Source organism: Haematobia irritans, chromosome 1, assembly GCF_050003625.1.
Source record: "Haematobia irritans isolate KBUSLIRL chromosome 1, ASM5000362v1, whole genome shotgun sequence".
Classification (NCBI taxonomy): Eukaryota; Metazoa; Arthropoda; class Insecta; order Diptera; family Muscidae; genus Haematobia; species Haematobia irritans.
Genome location: NC_134397.1, coordinates 183161952 through 183185434, shown reverse-complemented (window position 1 = coordinate 183185434; position 23483 = coordinate 183161952). Strand labels below are relative to the sequence as shown.

Below are 23483 nucleotides of genomic sequence, written 5' to 3'. Positions count from 1 at the left end.
TGGTATCGAAAACATAGAGAAAATTTATTACGTATTTAATAGAGATTTTCTTTCAATTATTACAATTAAAATTGTTTCGTCTTTAGTTTGTGGATTTAATCGATTTCCTTTTTTGTAATTGCTGATCTTCTGATACCATTGAATTTCCCGATATCGATGAGGATGAACGCTTCGAAACAGCTGAAGATTTTGAACTGCCCGACTTTGCATATTTGGCTGGTTTTGTGTTACCGGAACATTGCATAACGAAACGAATTTCGTCCATTAATTCATCCTTGAATGGAACCTTGAGAAAATTACAAAAATAATATATATTAGATCAATTACTCCATAAAAAAGGGGAAATGAATTTATTGACAGATGACTATAGGGTTTTATGAATACACACATGAACTACAGTAGCAGTAGCAGAAGCAGAAGCAAAAATCAATTTTGAAACCATAAAAATATTTAAAGAATCATTCTACAAAAACATGCAGATTATTATTATATTACCAACATTTCAATATACGTTTTTATGCATGATTTCAATGGCGTTTATGGTTGGGTGTGATATGGCGGCCGGACATAATTAGATCGAATGAAAATTTCACCAAGACCCAAAATGTATATATACTTTATTGGGTCTGAGATCAATATTTCGATGTGTTACAAATGGAATGAGAAAGTTAGTATACCCCCATCATATGGTGGAGGGTGGATATCGCGTTATCCAATGGTTTCTTTGGAAATATTGCTCAGGCCCCTGGCACGGTTGCCACAGTTAGTAAAATTCTACCAAAAATGGTACATTTTTTACTGTTTGGTAAATTGGTAGAATTTTTCATGTTTTTTGTAAATTTTGCAAATTATTCCTCTCCAACGAACAATTACTTCCCAATTTTTATAAGAATAAAAAAAATCTTGAGAAATTTTCTCTAGAAATAAAATTTTGACAAAATTTTCTATGGAAATAAAATTTTGACAAAATTTTCTATGGAAATAAAATTTTGACAAAATTTTTTATGGAAATAAAATTTTGACAAAATTTTATTTCGAAATTAAATTTTGACAAAATTTTCCATAGAAATAAAATTTTGACAGAGTTATAGAAATATTATTAGTGAATATATCTTCAATCTGGCTTACCATAGCTGAATAAATAAATAAATAAATAAATAAATATTAAATAATATTTTGACAAAATTTTTTATGGAAATAAAATTTTGACAAAATTTTCTATGGAAATTAAATTTTGACAAAATTTTCCATAGAAATAAAATTTTGACAAAATTTCTATAGAAATAAAATTTTGACAGAGTTATATAAATATTATTAGTGAATATATCTTCAATCTGGCTTACCATAGCTGAATAAATAAATAAATAAATATTTTGACAAAATGTCCTATAGAAAAAAAATGTTGACAAATTTTCTTTAGAAATAAAATTTTGACAAATTTTCTCTAGAAATTAAATTTTGACAAAATTTTCTATGGAAATAAAATTTTGACAAAATTTTCTATGGAAATAAAATTTTGACAAAATTTTTTATGGAAATAAAATTTTGACAAAATTTTCTATGGAAATAAAATTTTGACAAAATTTTCTATAGAAATATATATATATATATATATATATATATATATATATATATATATATATATATATATATATATATATATATATATATATATATATATATATATATATATATATATATATATATATATATATATATATATATATATATATATATATATATATATATATATATATATATATATATATATATATATATAAAATTTTAATAAAATTTTAACAAAATATTCTACGAAAATAAAATGTTGACAAAATTTTCTATGGAAAAAAAATTGACAAAATTCTCTATGTAAATAAAATTTTAACAAAATTTCTCTATGAACAAATTTTTGACCAAATCTTCTATATAAATAAAATTTAGATAAAATTTTCTGTGAAATAAAATTTTGACAAAATTTTCTATGGAAATAAAATTTTGACAAAATTTTCTATGGGAATAAAATTTTTACAAAATTTTCTATGGAAAAAAAAATTTGACAAAATTCTCTATGTTAATAAAATTTTGACAAATTTTCTCTATAAATAAATTTTTGACCATATCTTCTATATAAATAAAATTTTGATAGAATTTTCTATAGAAAAAAAAATTGAAAATATTTTCTATGGAAATAAAATTTTCTAAGAAATCAAATTTTACAATTTTTGACAAAAAATTTAATAGAAATAAAATGTTGACAGAATTTTCTATGAAAATAAATATTTAAATTTCCTATAAAAATTAAATTTTGAAAAATTTTCTCTATAAATAAAATTTTGACCAAATCTTTTATATATAAAATTTTAATAAAATTTTCTATAGAAATAAAATTTTGACAAAATTTTCTATGGAAATAAAATTTTAACAAAAGTTTCTATAGAAATAAAATTTTCACAAAATTTTCTACAGAAATAAAATTTTGACAAAATTTTCTATAGAAATAAAATTTTGACAAAATTTTTTATAAAAAAAAAAATTTGACAAAATATCCTATAGAAATTAAATTTTGACAAATTTTCTCTATAAATAAAAATTTGACCAAATTTTTTATATAAATAAAATTTTAATAAAATTTTCTATAGAAATAAAATTTTATATAGAAATAAAATTTTAACAAAATTGACTATGAAAATAAATTTTTGACAAAATTTTCTATGGAAAAAAAATTTTGACAAAATTCTCTATGTAAATAAAATTTTGACAAATTTTCTCTATAAATAAATATTTGACCAAATCTTCTATATAAATAAAATTTTGACAAAATTTTCTATGGAAATAAAATTTTGACAAAACTTTCTATGGAAATAAAATTTTGACAAAATTTTCTATGAAAATAAAATTTTGACAAAATTTTCTATGGTAATAAAATTTTGACAAAATTTTCTATAGAAATAAAATTTTGAAAAAATTTTCTATGGAAATAAAATTTTGACAAAATTTTCTATGGAAATGAAATTTTGACAAAATTTTCTATGGAAATAAAATTTTGGCAAAATTTTCTATGGAAATAAAATTTTGACAAATTTTTCTATGGAAATAAAATTTTTGACAAAATTTTCTATGGAAAAAAATGTTGACAAAATTTTCTATGGAAAAAAATGTTTGACAAAATTCTCTATGTAAATAAAATTTTGACAAAATTTTCTATGAAAATAAAATTTTGACAAAATTTTCTATGGTAATAAAATTTTGACAAAATTTTCTATAGAAATAAAATTTTGAAAAAATTTTCTATGGAAAAAGAAAATTTTGACAAAATTTCCTATAGAAATTAAATTTTGACAAATTTTCTCTAAATAAAATTTTGACCAAATTTTTTTAAAATTTTTAATAAAATTTTCTATAGAAATAAAATTTTCTATGAAAATAAAATTTTGACAAAATTTTCTATAAAAAAAAAATTTTTGACAAAATTCTCTATGTAAAATTTTGACAAATTTTCTCTATAAATAAATATTTAACCAAGTCTTCTAATGAAATAAAATTTTGACAAAATTTTCTATGGAAATAAAATTTTGACAAAATTTTCTATGGAAATGAAATTTTGACAAAATTTTCTATGGAAATAAAATTTTGGCAAAATTTTCTATGGAAATAAAATTTTGACAAATTTTTCTATGGAAATAAAATTTTTGACAAAATTTTCTATGGAAAAAAATGTTGACAAAATTTTCTATGGAAAAAAATGTTTGACAAAATTCTCTATGTAAATAAAATTTTGACAAAATTCTCTATGTAAATAAAATTTTGACAAATTTTCTCTATAAATAAATTTTTGACCATATCTTCTATATAAATAAAATTTTTATAGCATTTTTTTAGAAAAAAAAATTTGAAAATATTTTCTATGGAAATAAAATTTTCTAAGAAATCAAATGTTACAAAAAGAGACTTGTAGTTTGTTGCTAAAATTTTCTCCAAATGTTTGTAGATTATTTCGGGCTCGAGTAACCCAGCGTCAATGCCCGCCCGTTTGTCCGTTTGCAATAAAAGTCTAGGTCGCAAACGACTTAAACTTTGGCACAAGTACCTTTGAAATTTTGTCATAATTTTATTTCTATAGGAAATTTTGTCGAAATTTTATTTCTATGGAAAATTTGTGCAAAATGTTATTACTATAGAAAATTTTGTTCAAAATTTTATTTCTATAGGAAATTATATCAAAATTTTATTTCTATAGAAAATTTTGTTGAAAATTTAATTTCTACGGATTTTGTTTTTCTAAATTACATTTTTATGGAATATTTTGTCATCAGTTTAATTTTATAGAAAATTTAGTGAAAAATTTATTTTGTTTCACTCAAAAAAAAAAAAGTGAACCCTATATTTCACTAAAGTGGATTCAGTTCTGGAATTATTAAGTTTTAAGAAAGTTTCCATGACTTTAATAATTTTTTTGCGTATGTTAATTAAATTAACTAAACCAGAGGAAATAAGTAAGGAAAGTCTAAAGTCGGGCGGGTCTGACTATATTATACCCTTCACCACTACGTATATCAATATTTTTGATACCATCATAACGCCTTCAAATTTGTTAGAAGCTATACAAAGGTTTATATTCCCATATAGAAATATTTAAATATAAACCGATTTGGACAACATTATTTAAACTTTTACAAAATGTCTATACTCAAAATATAAATTGGTTAATGACCGAGACGGACCACAATGTTAGTTAAAACACGTAAGGAAAGTCTAAAGTCGGGCGGGGCCGACTATATTATACCGTACACCACTTTGTAGATCTGCATATCACATCCGTCGAATGTGTTTGGTGCTATATATAAAGGTTTGTCCCAAATACATACATTTAAATATCACTCGATCTGGACAGAATTTGATAGACTTCTACAAAATCTATAGACTCAAAATTTAAGTCGGCTAATTCACTAGGGTGGAACACAATGTTAGTAAAACAAGTATATACAGCAGTAAGTTCGGCCGGGCCGAATCTTAAATCGGGATATCGGTCTATATGGGGGCTATACCAAAACATGGACCGATACTCACCATTTTTGGCACACCTCTTTATGGTCATAAAATACCTCTAGATTTCAAATTTCAGGCAAATTTCTATAAGCTAAATTGGGAGGCCGGTTTATATGGGGACTATATCAAAACCTGGACCGATATAGCCCATCTTCGAACTTGACCTGCCTGCAGACAAAAGACGAGTTTGTGCAAAATTTCAGCACGATTGCTTCATTATTGAAGACTGTAGCGTGATTACAACAGACAGACAGACAGCCAGACAGACAGACAGCCAGACAGACAGACATACAATATTGCCAAAGACAGACGGACATCGTTTTATCGTCTTAGAATTTCTCCCTGATCAAGAATATATATACTTTATATAGTCGGAAATCGATATTTCGATGTGTTACAAACGGAATGACAAACTCACCATTCTGGTGGTGGGTATAAAAATATGGGAAATATTTAAATCTGAAGCAATTTAAAGGAAACTTCGGAAAACCTTATTTATGATTTATCGCTCGATATATATGTATTAGAAGTTTAGGAAAATTAGAGTAATTTTTACAACTTTAAGCAGTGGCGATTTTACAAGAAAAATGTTGTTATTTTGACCATTTTTGTTGAAATCAGAAAAACATGTATATGTGAGCTATATCTAAATCTGAACCGATTTCAAACAAATTTGGCACGCATAGCTACAATGCTAATTCTACTCCCTGTGCAAAATTTCAACTAAATCGGAGTTAAAAATTGGCCTCTGTGGTCATATGAGTGTAAATCGGGCGAAAGCTATATATGGGAGCTATATCTAAATCTGAACCGATTTCAACCAAATGTGGCACGCATAGCAACAATGCTAATTCTACTCCCTGTGCAAAATTTCAACTAAATCGGAGTTAAAAATTGGCCTCTGTGGTCATATGAGTGTAAATCGGGCGAAAGCTATATATGGGAGCTATATCTAAATCTGAACCGATTTCAACCAAATTTGGCACGCATAGCAACAATGCTAATTCTACTCCCTGTGCAAAATTTCAACAAAATCGGAGTTAAAAATTGGCCTCTGTGGTCATATGAGTGTAAATCGGGCGAAAGCTATATATGGGAGCTATATCTAAATCTGAACCGATTTCAACCAAATGTGGCACGCATAGCAACAATGCTAATTCTACTCCCTGTGCAAAATTTCAACTAAATCGGAGTTAAAAATTGGCCTCTGTGGTCATATGAGTGTAAATCGGGCGAAAGCTATATATGGGAGCTATATCTAAATCTGAACCGATTTCAACCAAATGTGGCACGCATAGCAACAATGCTAATTCTACTCCCTGTGCAAAATTTCAACTAAATCGGAGTTAAAAATTGGCCTCTGTGGTCATATGAGTGTAAATCGGGCGAAAGCTATATATGGGAGCTATATCTAAATCTGAACCGATTTCAACCAAATTTGGCACGCATAGCAACAATGCTAATTCTACTCCCTGTGCAAAATTTCAACAAAATCGGAGTTAAAAATTGGCCTCTGTGGTCATATGAGTGTAAATCGGGCGAAAGCTATATATGGGAGCTATATCTAAATCTGAACCGATTTCAACCAAATTTGGCACGCATAGCAACAATGCTAATTCTACTCCCTGTGCAAAATTTCAACTAAATCGGAGTTAAAAATTGGCCTCTGTGGTCATATGAGTGTAAATCGGGCGAAAGCTATATATGGGAGCTATATCTAAATCTGAACCGATTTCAACTACATTTGGCACGCATAGCTACAATGCTAATTCTACTCCCTGTGCAAAATTTCAACCAAATTGGAGTAAAACTCTGGCTTCTGGGACCGTATTAGTCCATATCGGGCGAAAGATATATATGGGAGCTATATCTAAATCTGAACCGATTTCTTCCAAAATCAATAGGGTTCTATTTTGATCCAAAACACATACTTGTGCCAAATTCAAAGTCGATTGGGCTTAAATTACTACCTAATCCCTTGGTTACAAAAATGTGTTCACGGACAGACGGACATGGCTATATCGACTCAGGAGCCCACCCTAAGCATTTTTGTCAAAGACACCATGTGTCTATCTCGTCTCCTTCTGGGTGTTGCAAACATATGCCCTAACTTATAATACCCTGTTCCACAGTGTGGCGCAGGGTATAATAATATGCATTTAATACTAGCGATGCCATCTATGTGTCAGACAGGGGACTTATCAGCCAACCTGTTATATATGACAGCTATATTTAAATCTGAACCGATTTTTTCCAAAATCAATAGGGATCGTCTTTACATTTTCATTGAATATTTGATCATTACTTTAATTCTATAGAAAATTTTGTCAAAATTTTATTTCTGTAGAAAATTTTATAAATATATATGCTTCCCTGTTCAGAAAACATTATTTTAAAGTGTTTCAAATGAAATTTACCGATACAATTTGTAGGGAATGATATTTTAAATTGAAAGTTCCAAATAAAATTTATTGCTTCATAATCATGGGAGGCCTACACGATTTATGGAAATATGCATATCTATATCAAAATATTGAAATGAAAAGAAACAACAACATTGATAAATCACAAATTGTATATGATAAATATTATTTGGATAATGGATAAAATACACAACAAAAAAATATATAGTATAAATTTAGGCTGTTGATATGAGCAAAATGTTAAGCACACTTTTGGGGATTTGCATGATATTAAATGTATTTTCGATGTTAGTATAAAAGGCAAAGATAACAAAAATGGCACACATACATACACAAACACACACACATACATATAAGCTGTACACATATTCATGAAATATGCTTTTATGGTTTATTTACAAAAAATTTTCGGATGAAAGATGGTTTTTTATGACGTGTTGTTGTTGTATGTGTTAAGTTTTCGCTGAAAGTTGGTTGATATGTTTAAGTTACACTAAGAACGATGTTACACAGAGGCAAACTGAACTGAATCAAAAATAACAAGTATATACAGCCGTAAGTTCGGCCAGGCCGAATCTTATGTACCCTCCACCATGGATTGCATAGAAACTTGTACTAAAGGCTGTCATCCACATTCGAAGTAATTGGGTTGCGGTAACACTTGCTGATGGCAAGGTATCTTAAAACTTCTTAACACCGTCTCCTCAACTGTAAGTTAGTCCATATGGGGTATATATTATATAAAAAAAGCCGATTAAAAACGTATATAATTCAGTTTGACAAAATTTTTAATAGAAATAAAATTTTGACAAAATTTTCTATAGAAATAAAATTTTAATAAAACTTTCTATAGCAATACAATTTTGACAAATTTTTCTATAGAAATAAAATTTTGACAAAATTTTCTACAGAAATAAAATGTTGACAAAATTTTGTATAGTAATAAAATTTTGACATAATTTTCTATAGAAATAAAATGTTGACAAAAATTTCTATAGTAATAAAATTTTGACAAAATTTCATATGGAAATAAAATTTTGATAAAATTTTCTATAGTAATAAAATTTTAACAAAATTTTCTATAGAAATAAAATTATGTTAGATTATTTTTGGGGATCAGCTTTATATTTATAACTATAGACTGATACGGACCAATTTTGGCATGGTTGTTAGCGGCGATGTACTAGCCCAATGTACCAAATTTCAACCGGATCGGGTGAATTTTGCTATTCCAAGGGGCTCCGGAGGTCAAATCTGGGGATCGGTTTATATGGGGGCTGCATATAATTATGGACCGATGTGGACCATTTTTTGTATGGTTGTTAGAGACCATATACTAACACCTTGTACCAAATTTCAGCCGGATCGGATGAAATTTGCTTCTCTTAGAGGCTCCGCAAGCCAAATCTGGGGATCGGTTTATATAGGGGCTATATATAATTATGGGCCGATGTGGACCAATTTTTGCATGGTTATTAGAAATCATATACCAACACCATGTACCAAATTTCAGCTGGATCGGATGAAATTTGCTTCTCTTAGAGGCTCCGTAAGCCAAATCTGGGGATCGGTTTATATGTGGGCTATATATAATTATGGACCGATGTGGACCAATTTTTGCATGGTCATTAGAGAACATATACCCACACCATGTACCAAATTTCAGCCGGATCGGATGAAATTTGCTTCTCTTAAAGGCTCCGCAAGCCAAATCGGGGGATCGGTTTATATGGGGGCTATATATAATTATGGACCGATGTGGACCAATTTTTGCATGGTTGTTAGAGACCATATATCTTTATGGACCGATGTGGACCAATTTTTGCATGGGTGTTAGAGACCATATACCAACACCATGTACCAAATTTTAGCTGGATCGGATGAAATTTGCTTCTCTTAGAGGCTCCGCAAGCCAAATCGGGGGATCGGTTTATATGGGGGCTATATATAATTATGGACCGATGTGGACCAATTTTTACATGGTTGGTAGAGACCATATACCAACACCATGTACCAAATTTCAGCCGGATCGGATGAAATTTGCTTCTCTTAAAGGCTCCGCAAGCCAAATCGGGGGATCGGTTTATATGGGGGCTATATATAATTATGGACCGATGTGGACCAATTTTTGCATGGTTGTTAGAGACCATATATCTTTATGGACCGATATGGACCAATTTTTGCATGGTTGTTAGAGACCATATATTAACACGGATATGGCCCATTTTCAATACCATCCGACCTACATCAATAACAACTACTTGTGCCAAGTTTCAAGGCGATAGCTTGTTTCGTTCGGAAGTTAGCGTGATTTCAACAGACGGACGGACTGACATGCTCAGATCGACTCAGAATTTCACCACGACCCAGAATATATATATTTTATGGGGTCTTAGACCAATATTTCGATGTGTTACCAACGGAATGACAAAGTTAATATACCCCCATCCTATGGTGGAGGGTATAAAAAAAAGTTGAGATAAAGACGAAGACGTCGAAAGAGGCTCAGATAAGAACCGATAGCATGGTTTATGTTTGTAGTAGTAGGAGTAATAGTAGTTGCTGTTGTTGTTGTGGTTTAATACCTTGTATTGACGTGCGGTAGCATAAATGTGGCAAATCCATTCCAAAATGCCATAGCAAGTGGCTGTAATACATCCGATGAGCAGAACCACATATACACCACCTACATTTGCCATACCAAGCTCATCGGCACCATCAGCCTTTTTGTCCTGCGAAAGAGAGAGAGAGAGGGAGAGAGAGGGACAGCCGGAGTTTTATGTCGTGGTGGGATAGGGTAAGAATTTTAAAATCAAATGGGGGCAAAAGCTAATGTTAAAAAATTGCTAAGACTATGCTATGGTCAGAGGTACCAAAATGCAAAATGAGTAGGAAATAAACGACCACCAATGATTTTATCTCCAAATAATAAAGAGAAGTGATGAAAATTTCAATGACAGTTCATAATGCCTCAGGTGCTGTTGGTCATTTTTGTTGTTTGGTTAACAGCTTTCCCCGTCCATTTCTATACGCCACAACAATTGTAGCCTCAGAAAATGGGAGGAGGAGACCAGTCACTAAGACCTCGAGTGCGTGGATTCAATGTCTATGGTCAAATGGATCTTAGGGGTATTTTTTATCTCCGTTTGTTTTACCTTAGATAGCCCAAAGTGTTGTCAATGTGCATTTGATTGTGATTCCATGCCAGCATATGATAGCCTAGGGATCTAAAAGTTTCAGGTAGTAGCCGCCGAAATGACGGTGAAAAAAAAAAAACAAAACGTACAAAAATGTGCCATAAAATGCAATACCAAAAAACCATAAACCATTAAAATAAGCCATAAAATATAAGGCAGGAAGACTTGGGACAAACAACTTGCAAAGTGTTTCTTCTTTTCGATGAAATGGAAATCATAAACAGAGGCGGAATATGGAACCAGGAAGCTATCAAATATTTTGTGTTTGTCTTTTTTGTTTAACAAATGTACATTGTATACCTATAGAGTGTAAACTTGAAACGACCGAAGTATTGCCCTACACCACAAAGAATGGAATTTAATTTAAGAAGACTACACAGGAAAAATATCAACAAAATATTTCTAAAATTAAAAAGCTGATTGAAGTTGAATAGAAATGTTGCCTGTACGATTTTTTTAATGTCTAAAATTCCTTAAAATATTAATTGATTTGTAAAAATTATTAATTGATTGATTTATTAATTGATTCGAACATGACCTGCCTCCAAAAAAAAAAACGAATCTGTCCCAATTTCACTACGATAATATCATTATTAAAGGGTGTAGCGTGATTACAACAGATAGACAAGTCAACTTGATTTAGAATTGCTCGCTCTGCTCACACCCACACTGTATACAGTGTGGGTCATATGCATTACAACCACATACAGGTTGTTTTCTAAATCGCTTGTCTAACATCTGTCTTGAACTTTGGCTCAGATTAGTTTTTTCTTTGCAGGTTGTTCAAAATTTAAAGCATATTAAGGTAAAACTCTGGCTTCTGGGGCCATATAGCTCTATATCGGGCGAAAAATATTTATGGGAGCTATATGTAAATCTGAATCGATTTAAACCAAATTCAGCAAGTGTACACTGAAAAAAAAAAATATTGTCGTGAGGTCAAAGATTTCATGTCCCTAAAATGCGAATGCAAATTTTGCTTAGCATAAAAGACGCATTCTTTAATATTTTTTCCTTTTTTCCCTGTCCAAAAGTCGATAAACTTTTGAATGCAGTCGTATTGTCCTTATAATTAAGTGATTTCACTTAAAAATGGGTATCTTAACATGAAAGAAAAAAATGTTTGGGCAAAGGACAACTTGACTTTAATAATTCAGAAAAATTCTTTACATTTAATTAAATTGTCTCTAAATTGATTGTCTCTGTGCATCTTGACTACAATATAGGACACATTTTTCAACACTTTATTTTTAAAGACGTTTTTACTTGAAACGTAGCATAATTTCTACAGGAAATCGAGTTTTAATTTGGAAAATAAAATTGTCGTTAACTCGTTTTTAAAGGTATTTGATAGCATATGAAGAAAAAAGGCTGAAAAAGCGAAAAATTAAAATTTGCTTCCTTGAAACAAGTACACAAAACCCAAATTTAAAAGAGAATTGTGTCTTAAAAGTATCCTTATTTGTATTCTCCGCTTCTTTGGCTCGGAATCAATACTAAAATTTTCTATAGAAATAAAATTTTTAAAAAATTTTCTATAGAAAAAAATTTTTGACAAAATTTTCTATAGAAATAAAATTTTGACAAAATTTTCTATAGAAATAAAATTTTGACAAAATTTTCTAAAGAAATAAAAATTTTTTTTAAAATTTTCTATAGAAAAAAAATTTTGACAACATTTTCTATAGAAATAAAATTTTGACAAAATTTTCTATAGAAGGAAAATTTTGGGAAAATTTTCTATATAGATACAATTTTGACAAAATTTTCTATAGAAATAAAAATATCACAAAATTTTCTATAGAAATATAAATTTAACAAAATTGTCTATAGGAATAAAATGTTGACAAAATTTTCTATAGAAATAAACTTTTGAAAAAATTTTCTATAGAAATAAAATTTTAAAAAAAATTTCTATAGAAAAAAAAATTTGACAAAATTTTCTATAGAAATTAAATTTAGGCAAAATTTTCTATAGAAATAAAATTTTGATAAAATATTCTATTGGAATAAAATTTTGTTAAAATTTTCTATACAAAATTTTGACAACATTTACTATAGAAATAAAATTTTGACAAAATTTTCTATAGAAAGAAAACTTGGGGAAAATTCTCTATATAGATAAAATTTTGACAAAATTTTCTATAGAAATAAAAATTTCGCAAAATTTTCTAAAGAGATATAAATTTCACAAAATTATCAATCGGAATAAAATGTTGACAAGATTTTCTATAGGAATAAACATTTGACAAAATTTCAAATGGAAATATAGGGTGATTCTTTTGAGGTTAGGATTTTCATGCATTAGTATTTGACAGATCACGTGGGATTTCAGACATGGTGTCAAAGAGAAAGATGCTCAGAATGCTTTGACATTTCATCATGAATAGACTTACGATCTGCCACAACGTCGAATTTTCAGTGAATGGGCCCTAGAAAAGTTGGCAGAAAATCCGCTTTTTTATCGACAAATTTTGTTCAGCGATGAGGCTCATTTCTGGTTGAATGGCTACGTAAATAAGTGAAATTGCCGCATTTGGAGTGAAGAGCAACCAGAAGCCGTTCAAGAACTGCCCATGCATCCCGAAAAATGCACTGTTTGGTGTGGTTTGTACGCTGGTGGAATCATTGGACCGTATTTTTTCAAAGATGCTGTTGGACGCAACGTTACGGTGAATGGCGATCGCTATCGTTCGATGCTAACAAACTTTTTGTTGCCAAAAATGGAAGAACTGAACTTGGTTGACATGTGGTTTCAACAAGATGGCGCTACATGCCACACAGCTCGCGATTCTATGGCCATTTTGAGGGAAAACTTCGGAGAACAATTCATCTCAAGAAATGGACCGGTAAGTTGGCCACCAAGATCATGCGATTTGACGCCTTTAGACTATTTTTTGTGGGGCTACGTCAAGTCTAAAGTCTACAGAAATAAGCCAGCAACTATTCCAGCTTTGGAAGACAACATTTCCGAAGAAATTCGGGCTATTCCGGCCGAAATGCTCGAAAAAGTTGCCCAAAATTGGACTTTCCGAATGGACCACCTAAGACGCAGCCGCAGTCAACATTTAAATGAAATTATCTTCAAAAAGTAAATGTCATGGACCAATCTAACGTTTCAAATAAAGAACCGATGAGATTTTGCAAATTTTATGCGTTTTTTTTTAAAAAAAAGTTATCAAGCTCTTAACAAATCACCCTTTAAAATATTGACACAATTTTCTATAGAAATAAAATTTTGACATTTTTTTTTAGAAATACAATTTTGACAACAATTTCTATAGAAATAAAATATTGAGAAAATTTTCTATAGAAATAAAATTTTGACAAAATATTCTATAGAAATAAAATCTTGAGAAAATTTCCTATAGAAATAAAATTTTGACAAAATTTTCTATAGAAGGAAAACTTTGGGAAAATTTTCTATAGAGATAAGATTTTCTATAGAAATAAAAATTTCACAAAATTTTCTATAGAAATAAAATTTAGACAAAATTTTCTATAGAAATATAAATTTCACAAAATTTTCTATAGGAATATAAATTTCACAAAATTTTGTATAGAAATAAAATGTTGACAAAATTTTCTATAGAAATAAAATTTTGACAAAATTTCATATGGAAATAAAATATTGACAAAATTTTCTATAGAAATAAAATTTTGACAAAATTTTCTGTAGAAATACAATTTTGACAACAATTTCTATAGAAATAAAATGTTGAGAAAATTTTCTATAGATATAAAATTTTGACAAAATTTTCTATAGAAATAAAATTTTGTTAAAATTTTCTATAGAAAAAAAATTTTGACAACTTTTTCTATAGAAATAAAATTTTAACAAAATTTTCTATAGAAATAAAAATTTAAAATTTTGACAAAATTTTCTATATAAAAAAAATTTTACTAAATTTTCTATAGAAATATAAATTTCACACAATTTTCTATAGGAATAAAATGTTGACACAATTTTCTATAGAAATAAAATTTTGACATTATTTTAGAAATAAAATTTTGACAACAATTTCTATAGAAATGTTGAGAAAATTTTCTATAGAAATAAAATTTTGACAAAATTGTCTATAGAAATAAAATGTTGAGAAAATATTCTATAGAAAAAAAATTTTGTTAAAATTGTCTATAGAAACAAATTTTGACAAAATTTTCTATAGAAGGAAAACTTTGGGAAAATTTTCTATAGAGATACAATTTTGATAAAATTTTCTATAGAAATATAACCTTTCACAAAATTTTCTATAGAAATAAAATGTTGACAAAATTTCTTATGGAAATAAAATATTGACAAAATTTTCTAAAGAAATAAAATTTCGACAAATTTTTCTTTAGAAATAAAACTTTTACAAATTTTTCTTTAGAAATAAAATGTTGACAACAATTTCTATAGAAATAAAATGTTGAGAAAATTTCCTATAGATATAAAATTTTGGCAAAATTTTCTTTAGCAATAAAATTTTGTTAAAATTTTCTATAGAAAAAAATTTTGACAACTTTTTCTATAGAAATAAGGAAAACTTTGGGAAAATTTTCTATATATTTAAACTTTTGACAAAATTTTCTATATAAATAAAAATTTTACAAAATTTTCTATAGAAATATAAATTTCACAAAATTTTCTATAGGAATAAAATGTTGACACAATTTTCTATAGAAATATGAATTTCACAAAATTTTCTATAGGAATAAAATGTTGACAAAATTTTCTATAGGACTAAAATTTTGATAAAATATCATACGGAAATAAAATATTGACAAAATTTTGAAAAATTTTTCTTTAGAAATAAAATATTGACAACAATTTCTATAGAAATAAAATGTTAAGAAAATGTTCTATAGATATAAAATTTTGACAAAATTTTCTATAGAAATAAAATTTTGACAAAATTTTCTATAGAAAGAAAATTTTGACAAAATTTTCTGTAGAAATAAAATTTTGTTAAAATTTGCTATAGAACAAAATTTTGACAACATTTTCTATAGAAATACAATTGTGACAAAATTTTCTATAGAAGGAAAACTTTAGGAAAATTTTCTATTGAGATAAAATTTTGACAAAATTTTCTATGGAAATAAAAATTTCACAAAATTTTCTATAGAAATAAAATTTTGTTAAAATTTTCTGTAGAAAAAAATTTTGACAAAATTTTCTATAGAAATTAAATTTAGACAAAATTTTCTATAGAAATATCAATTTCACAAAATTTTCTATAGAAATATAAATTTCACAAAATTTTCTATTGGAATAAAATGTTGACAAAATTTTCTATAGAAATAAAATTTTGACAAAATTTCATACTGAAATAAAATATTGACAAAATTTTCTATAGAAATAAAATTTTGACAAAATTTCATATGGAAATAAAATACTGGCAAAATTTGCTATAGAAATAATATTTTCATTCGTTTTGTTTTTTTATTGTTGGTTTTGTTATTTAAGCAATGTTGTTGTTTTTTATTTCAGCTTAAAACCATACAGTGACTAAACTACAAGTGTAGCTTAACCAACAGAGGAAAAGAATGTTTGTCAAATTTATTCGGAAGGTTCAAGTGTGGTTCATTGTTGGGTTTAATGAACTGCCTGAATTTATTTTGATAATTGGTTGATAGTTTTGCAGCAAGTAGAGGATGCTGATGAGGAATGTGGTAATTCCGAAACGAGCGTCCATCCAACCATCTTGCAGTCTATAGGGCTTTGCCCAAATAAATTTGACAAACATTCTGTTCCTCTGTTGGTTAAGCTAAACTTGTAGTTTAGTCAATGTATGGTTATAAGCTGAAATAAAAAGACAACAAATAAAATTTTGACAAAAATTTCTATAGAAATCAAATTTGGTAAAATTTTCTATAGAAATAAAATTTTGACAAAATTTTCTACAGAAATAAAATTTTGACAAAATTTTCTATAGAAGGAAAACTTTAGGGAAATTTTCTATTTAGATAAAATTTTGACAAAATTTTCTATAGAAATAAAAATTTTACAAAATTTTCTATAGAAATAAAATTTTTACAAAATTTTCTATAGAAACAAAATTTAATCTATATCTGTCCATAAAGCTCGAAAAATAATTGTATAATTAGATATAATGCCTGTTTCGGTATCAGACTAACATGAAATATTATAAGCAACGATGAGCCCGTCGTAAAACTAGGAACAACATGACTAATGTACGCGTTAGAATTGTTGTTGTATCCTGGAAACCAGTTTCTGTAAGTTGTCACATGTTGTTGTAGTAGACTGTAGAAACAATAAGCATCTTTCGACTGTTCACCACTTAAGTGCATTCTAACAAATTATCTTTCTAAAAATAAATTTCGTGTTGTTGCATTACTATGTAACAAAACGAAATAAAAACAAGATTAAGGGCCTTGTAAGTTATATGAAAAAATGTTGTACAGTGAGAGTTAGGAGTTAGCATAAAGGACCCAAAATTGAGTTCATTCGCCCGAACCGAAACATGTACAGTCCAGGCGTGTATAGATTTGTATCTGGCGTTTTCTTTTCAATGGCTCTATTAACCATGTTCCTTAATCTATATCTGTCCATAAAGCTCGAAAAATAATTGTATAATTAGAAACAAAATTTTGTTAAAATTTTCTGTAGAAAAAATTTTGACAAAATTTTCTATAGAAATGAAAATTTAGACAAAATTTTCTATAGAAGGAAAACTTTGGGAAAATTTTCTATATAGATAAAATTTTAACAACATTTTCTATAGAAATACAAATTTTATAAACTTTTCTATAGAAATATAAATTTTACAAAATTTTCTATAAGAATAAAATGTTGACAAAATTTTCTATAGAAATAAAATTTTGACAAATTTCATATTGAAATAAAATATTGACAAAATTTTTTATAGAAATAAAATTTTGACAAAATTTCATATGGAAATAAAATAGTAACAAAATTTTCTATAGAAAAAAAATTTTGACAAATTTTTCTTAAGAAATAAAATTTTGAAAATTTTTTCTTTAGAAATAAAATTTTGACAAAATCTTCTACAGAAATAAACTTTTGACAAAATTTTCTGTAAAAAAAAAATTTGATAACATTTTCTATGGAAATAAAATTTAGACAAATTTTTTTAGAGAAACCAAAAATTTTTCTATAGAAATAAAATTTAGAAAAATTTTATATAGAAAAAAATTTTTGAGAACATTTTCTATAGAAAGAAAACTTTGGGAATATAAAAATATTTTTTTTGTTTGGTTAAAATACCTCTAGATTTCATTAAAATCGGATTGCGATGCTTTTACACGCCCAAGAAGTCAAGCCGGGAGATCGGTCTATATGGTGGATATACCAAAACATGGACCGATATGCACCATATTCGGAATATTTAGTTTTGGACCTACAGTACTTATAGACTTCCAATATCAGGCAAATCGGATAAAAATTACGGTGTGTATAAGTCCAAGAAGTCAAATGGAGAGATTGGCTTACATGGACGGATATAGCACCGAAATATTAAGACCAGATTCGATCGAAAACCATGCCGCATTGGTAGAGAACTTTCTCGTAAGGAGATGCAAGACATTGAAAAATGATCTTCAACTAAAGCAATACCTACCGATGCACCGAAAGATGTTATTTTGAAAAGAGCCAAGGTGTTGTTCACTTGCACAGAAGTAGGCAGTTAACAGAATTTGGTTCTCTCCCATGAGAGGCCATGCCTTGAAAAAATTTTCAACTTTAACCAATTTTTTAATTGGAAATATTTTGGTGATATTTTGTCTGTGTAAGTGACTCTAAAATATCGGACTGTCTCTATACCTAACCTCACCGAGCGGACGGACAACTAAGACTATGGCTAAGTGTATTTGTTTATTATTGTTGCCAAAAGGGTTTCTTTAATTTCTTATCAAATATTTGGCCAGTAAAGTAGAGTACCTTGGAATTGTGTAAGAAAATAAGTACTAGCATTTCGTCCTTTAATCCTTGGAAGCTATTTAGTCCCAGCAGATATGCCAATTAATCCGTTGTAATTTTAAGTCTTTCTCAATAATTTCCATATGTGGTGTAGGGTATGTAATAATATAGGGAGAGCTGTAGGACTGTAGGCTGGGTTCAGGGGCAGGAATGTGCCTATTTTACATTTTGAATATAAGCATAAACCAGATGCTTTGATAATAATAAAACACAACAGCCATTAACCATCCTCTAACGAACACCTTAAATTCAGGGACGATGAGCGGCAAAAATGACCTCTTATCATGGAGGACAATGATGACTACCTTATTATCATCACAGCGTTGCTTGACACCCATCAACATTTCCATAAAGGACACAAAGATGCCAAAGAAACAGCCGGCTATTAATACCAAGAAAACACCTCCTAAATTGCTAATTTCCAATGGCACAGCTCCACCCTCTGCTGGACCAGCCTTCATTTTCAAACAAACAAACAAAAAATTGTCTTTATGGTCTTTGTTAAAAATTCTGGTTATTTTTAAGTTGAAATATTTTGCCCCTGGACTCTCAATTTATAGAGTATGGATAAACTTCATCCATTCTCAATATGAGAAGAAATAAAAACAAAAAACACGTAAATGTAAAAAAAACCAAGTGATTATTGAAATAACGAAAATGAATTTTTTTAAAACTTACCGCACAGGCTCCACCACCACGTTTTTCTTTCCACCATTTCGTTTTCATTTTGGTTAAAACACCTTGCTCCTGTAGTTCCAATACAGCCTGACTAAGGATATCACGATAAGGCCAATCTGAAAGAGGAAGAAATAGAGAAGCAATGGGAATTGTTAACGTTTATTATTTTGTAGAGCATTGACATAAAGATAAAATATGGGAATCACGGTTGCCACTCTTGGTAGAAATCTACCAAAAATGGTAGATTTTTTACTGTTTGGTAGATTGGTAGAATTCTTGATGTTTTCGCAGGTTTTGCAAAATATTCCTCTCCAATTAAGATATACTACAATTTCTAAAAAAATAAAATTTCAACAAAATGTTCAACAGAAATAAAAGTTTGACAACATTTTTCTGTAGAAATAACATTTAGGCAACATTTTTCTGTAGAAATAAAATTTTGGAAAATATTTTCTATAGAAATAAAATTTTGAACAAAATTTTCTATGGAAATAAAATGTTGACAAAATTTTCTACAGAAATTAAATTTTGACAAAATTTTCTATAGAAATAAATTTTTACAAAATTTTCTATAGAAATAAAATTTTGACAAAATTTTCTATAGAAATAAATTTTTTACAAAATTTTCTATAGAAATAAAATTTTAACAAAATGTAAAAAAAATGACAAAATTTTCTTTAAAATAAAATTAAAATATTTTCCATAGAAATAAAATTTTGACAAAATTTTATATAGAAATAACATTTTAACGAAATATTCTGTAGTAATAAAACTTTTACAAATTCTTCTATAAAAATAAAATTTTAACAAAATTTTCTATAGAAATAAAATTTTAACAACTATTTCTATAGAAATAAAATTTTTAACAAAATTTTCTTAGAAATAAAATTTTAACAAAATTTACTATAGGAATAAAATTTTGAAAAAAATCTTCTATAGAAATAAAATTTTGAAAAAAATTTCTATAGAAATAAAATTTGGACAAAATTTTCTATAGAGATAAAATTTTGACAAAATTTTCTTTAAAATAAAATTTTAAGAAAATGTTCTATATAGAAAAACATTTTAACAAAATTTTCTATAGTAATAAAACTTTTACAAATTGTTCTATAGAAATAAAATTTAGACAAAATTTTCTATCGAAATAAAATTTTGACAAAATTTTCTATAGAAACAACATTTTGACAAAATTTTCTTTAAAACAAAATTTTCTATGGAGAAAAACATTTTAACAAAATTTTCTATAGTAATAAAACTTTTACAAATTTTTCTATAGAAATAAAATTTAGACAAAATTTTCTATCGAAATAAAATTTTGACAAAATTTTCTATAGAAATACAATGTTTACAAAATTTTCTATTGAATTAAAATGTTGACAAAATTGTCTATAGAAATAAAATTTTGACAAAATTTTCTATAGAAATAAAATTTTGAAAAAAATTTCTACAGAAATAAAATTTTGAAAAAAATTTCTATAGAAATAAAATTTTGACAAAATTTTCTACAGAAATTAAATTTTTACGAAATTTTCTAGAGAAATTAAATTTTGACAATATTTTCCATAGAAATAAATTTTGACAAAATTTTCTATTGAAATAAAATTTTTACAAAGTTTTCTATAGAAATAAAATTTTAACAAAATATAAAAATAAAAAAATGACAAAATTTCCTTTAAAATAAAATTAAAATATTTTCCATAGATATAAAATTTTGACAAAATTTTATATAGAAAAAACATTTTAACGAAATTTTCTATAGTAATAAAACTCTTACAAATTCTTCTATAAAAATAAAATTTTAATAAAATTTTCTAAAGAAATAAAATTTTGACAAAGTTTTCTACAGAAATTAAATTTTGACAAAATTTTCAATAGAAATAAAATTTTGACAAAATTTTCTACAGAAAGTAAATTTTGACAAAATTTTCTATGGAAATAAAATTTTTACAAAATTTTCTATAGAAATAAAATTTTAACAAAACGTTAAAATAAAAAAATGACAAAATTTTCTTTAAAATAAAATTAAAATGTTTTCCATAGAAATAAAATGTTGACAAAATTTTATATAGAAAAAACATTTTAACGAAATTTTCTATAGCAATAAAACTTTTACAAATTCTGTTATAAAAATAAAATTTTAGCAAAATTTTCTATTGAAATAAAATTTTGACAAAATTTTCTATAGAAATAAAATTTTGACAAAGTTTTCTATAGAAATAAAATGTAGACAAAATTTTCTTAGAAATAAAATTTTTACAAAATTTTCTATAGAAAAAAAATTTTGGCAAAATTTTCTATAGAAATGCAATGTTTACAAAATTTTCTATTGAAATAAAATTTTGACAAAATTTTCTACAGAAATTAAATTTTGACAAAATTTTCTATAGAAATAAAATTTTGACAAAATTTTCCATAGAAATAAATGTTGACAAAATTTTCTATAGAAATAAAATTTTTACAAAATTTTCTATAGAAATAAAATTTTAACAAAATGTAAAAATAAAAAAATGACAAAATTTTCTTTAAAATATTTTCCATAGAAATAAAATTTTGACAAAATTTTATATAGAAAAAACATTTTAACGAAATTTTCTATAGTAATAAAACTTTTACAAATTCTTCTATAAAAATAAAATTTTAACAAAATTTTCTAAAGAAATAAAATTTTGACATTATTTTCTATGGAAATAAAATTTTTACAAAATTTTCTATAGAAATAAGATTTTGACAAAATTTTCTTTAGAAATAAAATTTTGGCAAAATTTTCTATAGAAAAAAAATTTTTTGACAAAATTTTCTTTAAAATAAAGTTTTGACAAAATTTTCTTTAAAATAAAAAAAAATTCCTATAGAAATAAAATTTTGACAAAATCTTCTATAGAAATAAAATTTTGACAAAATCTTCTATAGAAATAAAATTTTGACAAAACTTTCTATACAAATAAAATTTTGACAAAATTTTCTATAGAAATAAAATTTTTACAAAATTTTCTATAAAAATAAAATTTTGACAAAATTTACTATAGACGTAAAATTTTAACAAAAATTTACTATGGGAATAACATTTTGAAAAAGTCTTCTATAGAAATAAAATTTTGAAAAAATTTTCTATAGAAATAAAATTTTGACAAAATTTTCTACGGAAATAAAATTTTGACAAAATTTTCTATAAGAATAAAATTTTAACAAAATTTTCTATAGAAATAAAATTTTGACAAAATTTTCTATAGAAATAAAATTTTTACAAAATTTTCTATAGAAATAAAATTTTTACAAAATTTTCTATAGAAATAAAATTTTGACAAAATTTTCTATAGAAATAAAATTTTGACAAAGTTTTCTATAGAAATAAAATTTTGACAAAATTTTCTATAGAAATAAAATTTTGGCAAAATTTTCTATGGAAATAAAATCTTGACAAAATTTTCTATAGAAAATTTTCTATATAAAATTTTGACAAAATTTTCTATGGAAATAAAATCTTGACAAAATAAAATTTTGACAAAAAATGTTCTATAGAAATAAAATTTAGACAAATTTTTCTATAGAAATAAAAAGTTTGACAAAATTTTCTATAGAAATATGGTATATAAGTTTGCGAAAAACTGACGATTTGGAAGGTATAAATTTTTAGCGCCCAGGAATTTGAACGAAAGTGTAGATCTACAGGGTATAATATATAGTAGACGCCTCCCGACTTTAGACTTTCATTTTTATACCCAACACCATAAAATGGTGATGTGTGGTATAATAAGTTTATCATTCCGTTTCTAACAAATCAAAATATCGATTTCCGACTATACAAATTATTTATATTCTTGATCAGGGAAACATTCTAAGACGATATAACCATGTCCGTCGGGCCGTTTGTCTGTCAGTCTATTGTAATCACACTACTGTCTTCAATAATGGCGCTATGGTCCTGAAATTTAGCACAGATTCGTCTTTTGTCAGCACGCAGTCTAATTTCGAAGACGAGCTATAACGGTCTAGGTTTCGATATAGCTCCCATATAAACCGATCCCCCGATTTGGGGTCTTGGGCTTCCAGAAACCGTAGTTTTCATCCGATTTGCTGAAATATGAAATCTAGAGGTATTTTATGACCACAAATTGGTGTGTCGAAAATAGTGTGTGTCGGTCCATGCTTTGGTATAGCCCCCATATAGACCGATCTCCCGATTTTACTTCTTGG

The 23483-nt window shown here is 26.7% G+C and overlaps 1 protein-coding gene across 3 annotated transcripts in view; it reads right to left on the bottom strand.

Moving 5' to 3' along the window:
* LOC142222248 (glutamate receptor ionotropic, kainate 2-like) overlaps nucleotides 1-23483 on the bottom strand; it is a 79786-nt gene continuing 56303 nt past the window's right edge. Inside the window, exons 13-15 of one of the 3 annotated variants that reach the window (XM_075292263.1) lie at nucleotides 19290-19405; nucleotides 18917-19066; nucleotides 1-286 (exon numbers count right to left, since the gene is read on the bottom strand). In XM_075292263.1, the coding sequence (XP_075148378.1) occupies nucleotides 83-286; nucleotides 18917-19066; nucleotides 19290-19405 (470 nt within the window). In that variant the 3' untranslated portion in view covers nucleotides 1-82. Of the gene's footprint in view, nucleotides 287-10054; nucleotides 10202-18916; nucleotides 19067-19289; nucleotides 19406-23483 lie in introns of all 3 variants that reach the window. The other 2 variants (XM_075292264.1, XM_075292265.1) reach the window with 2 other exon arrangements.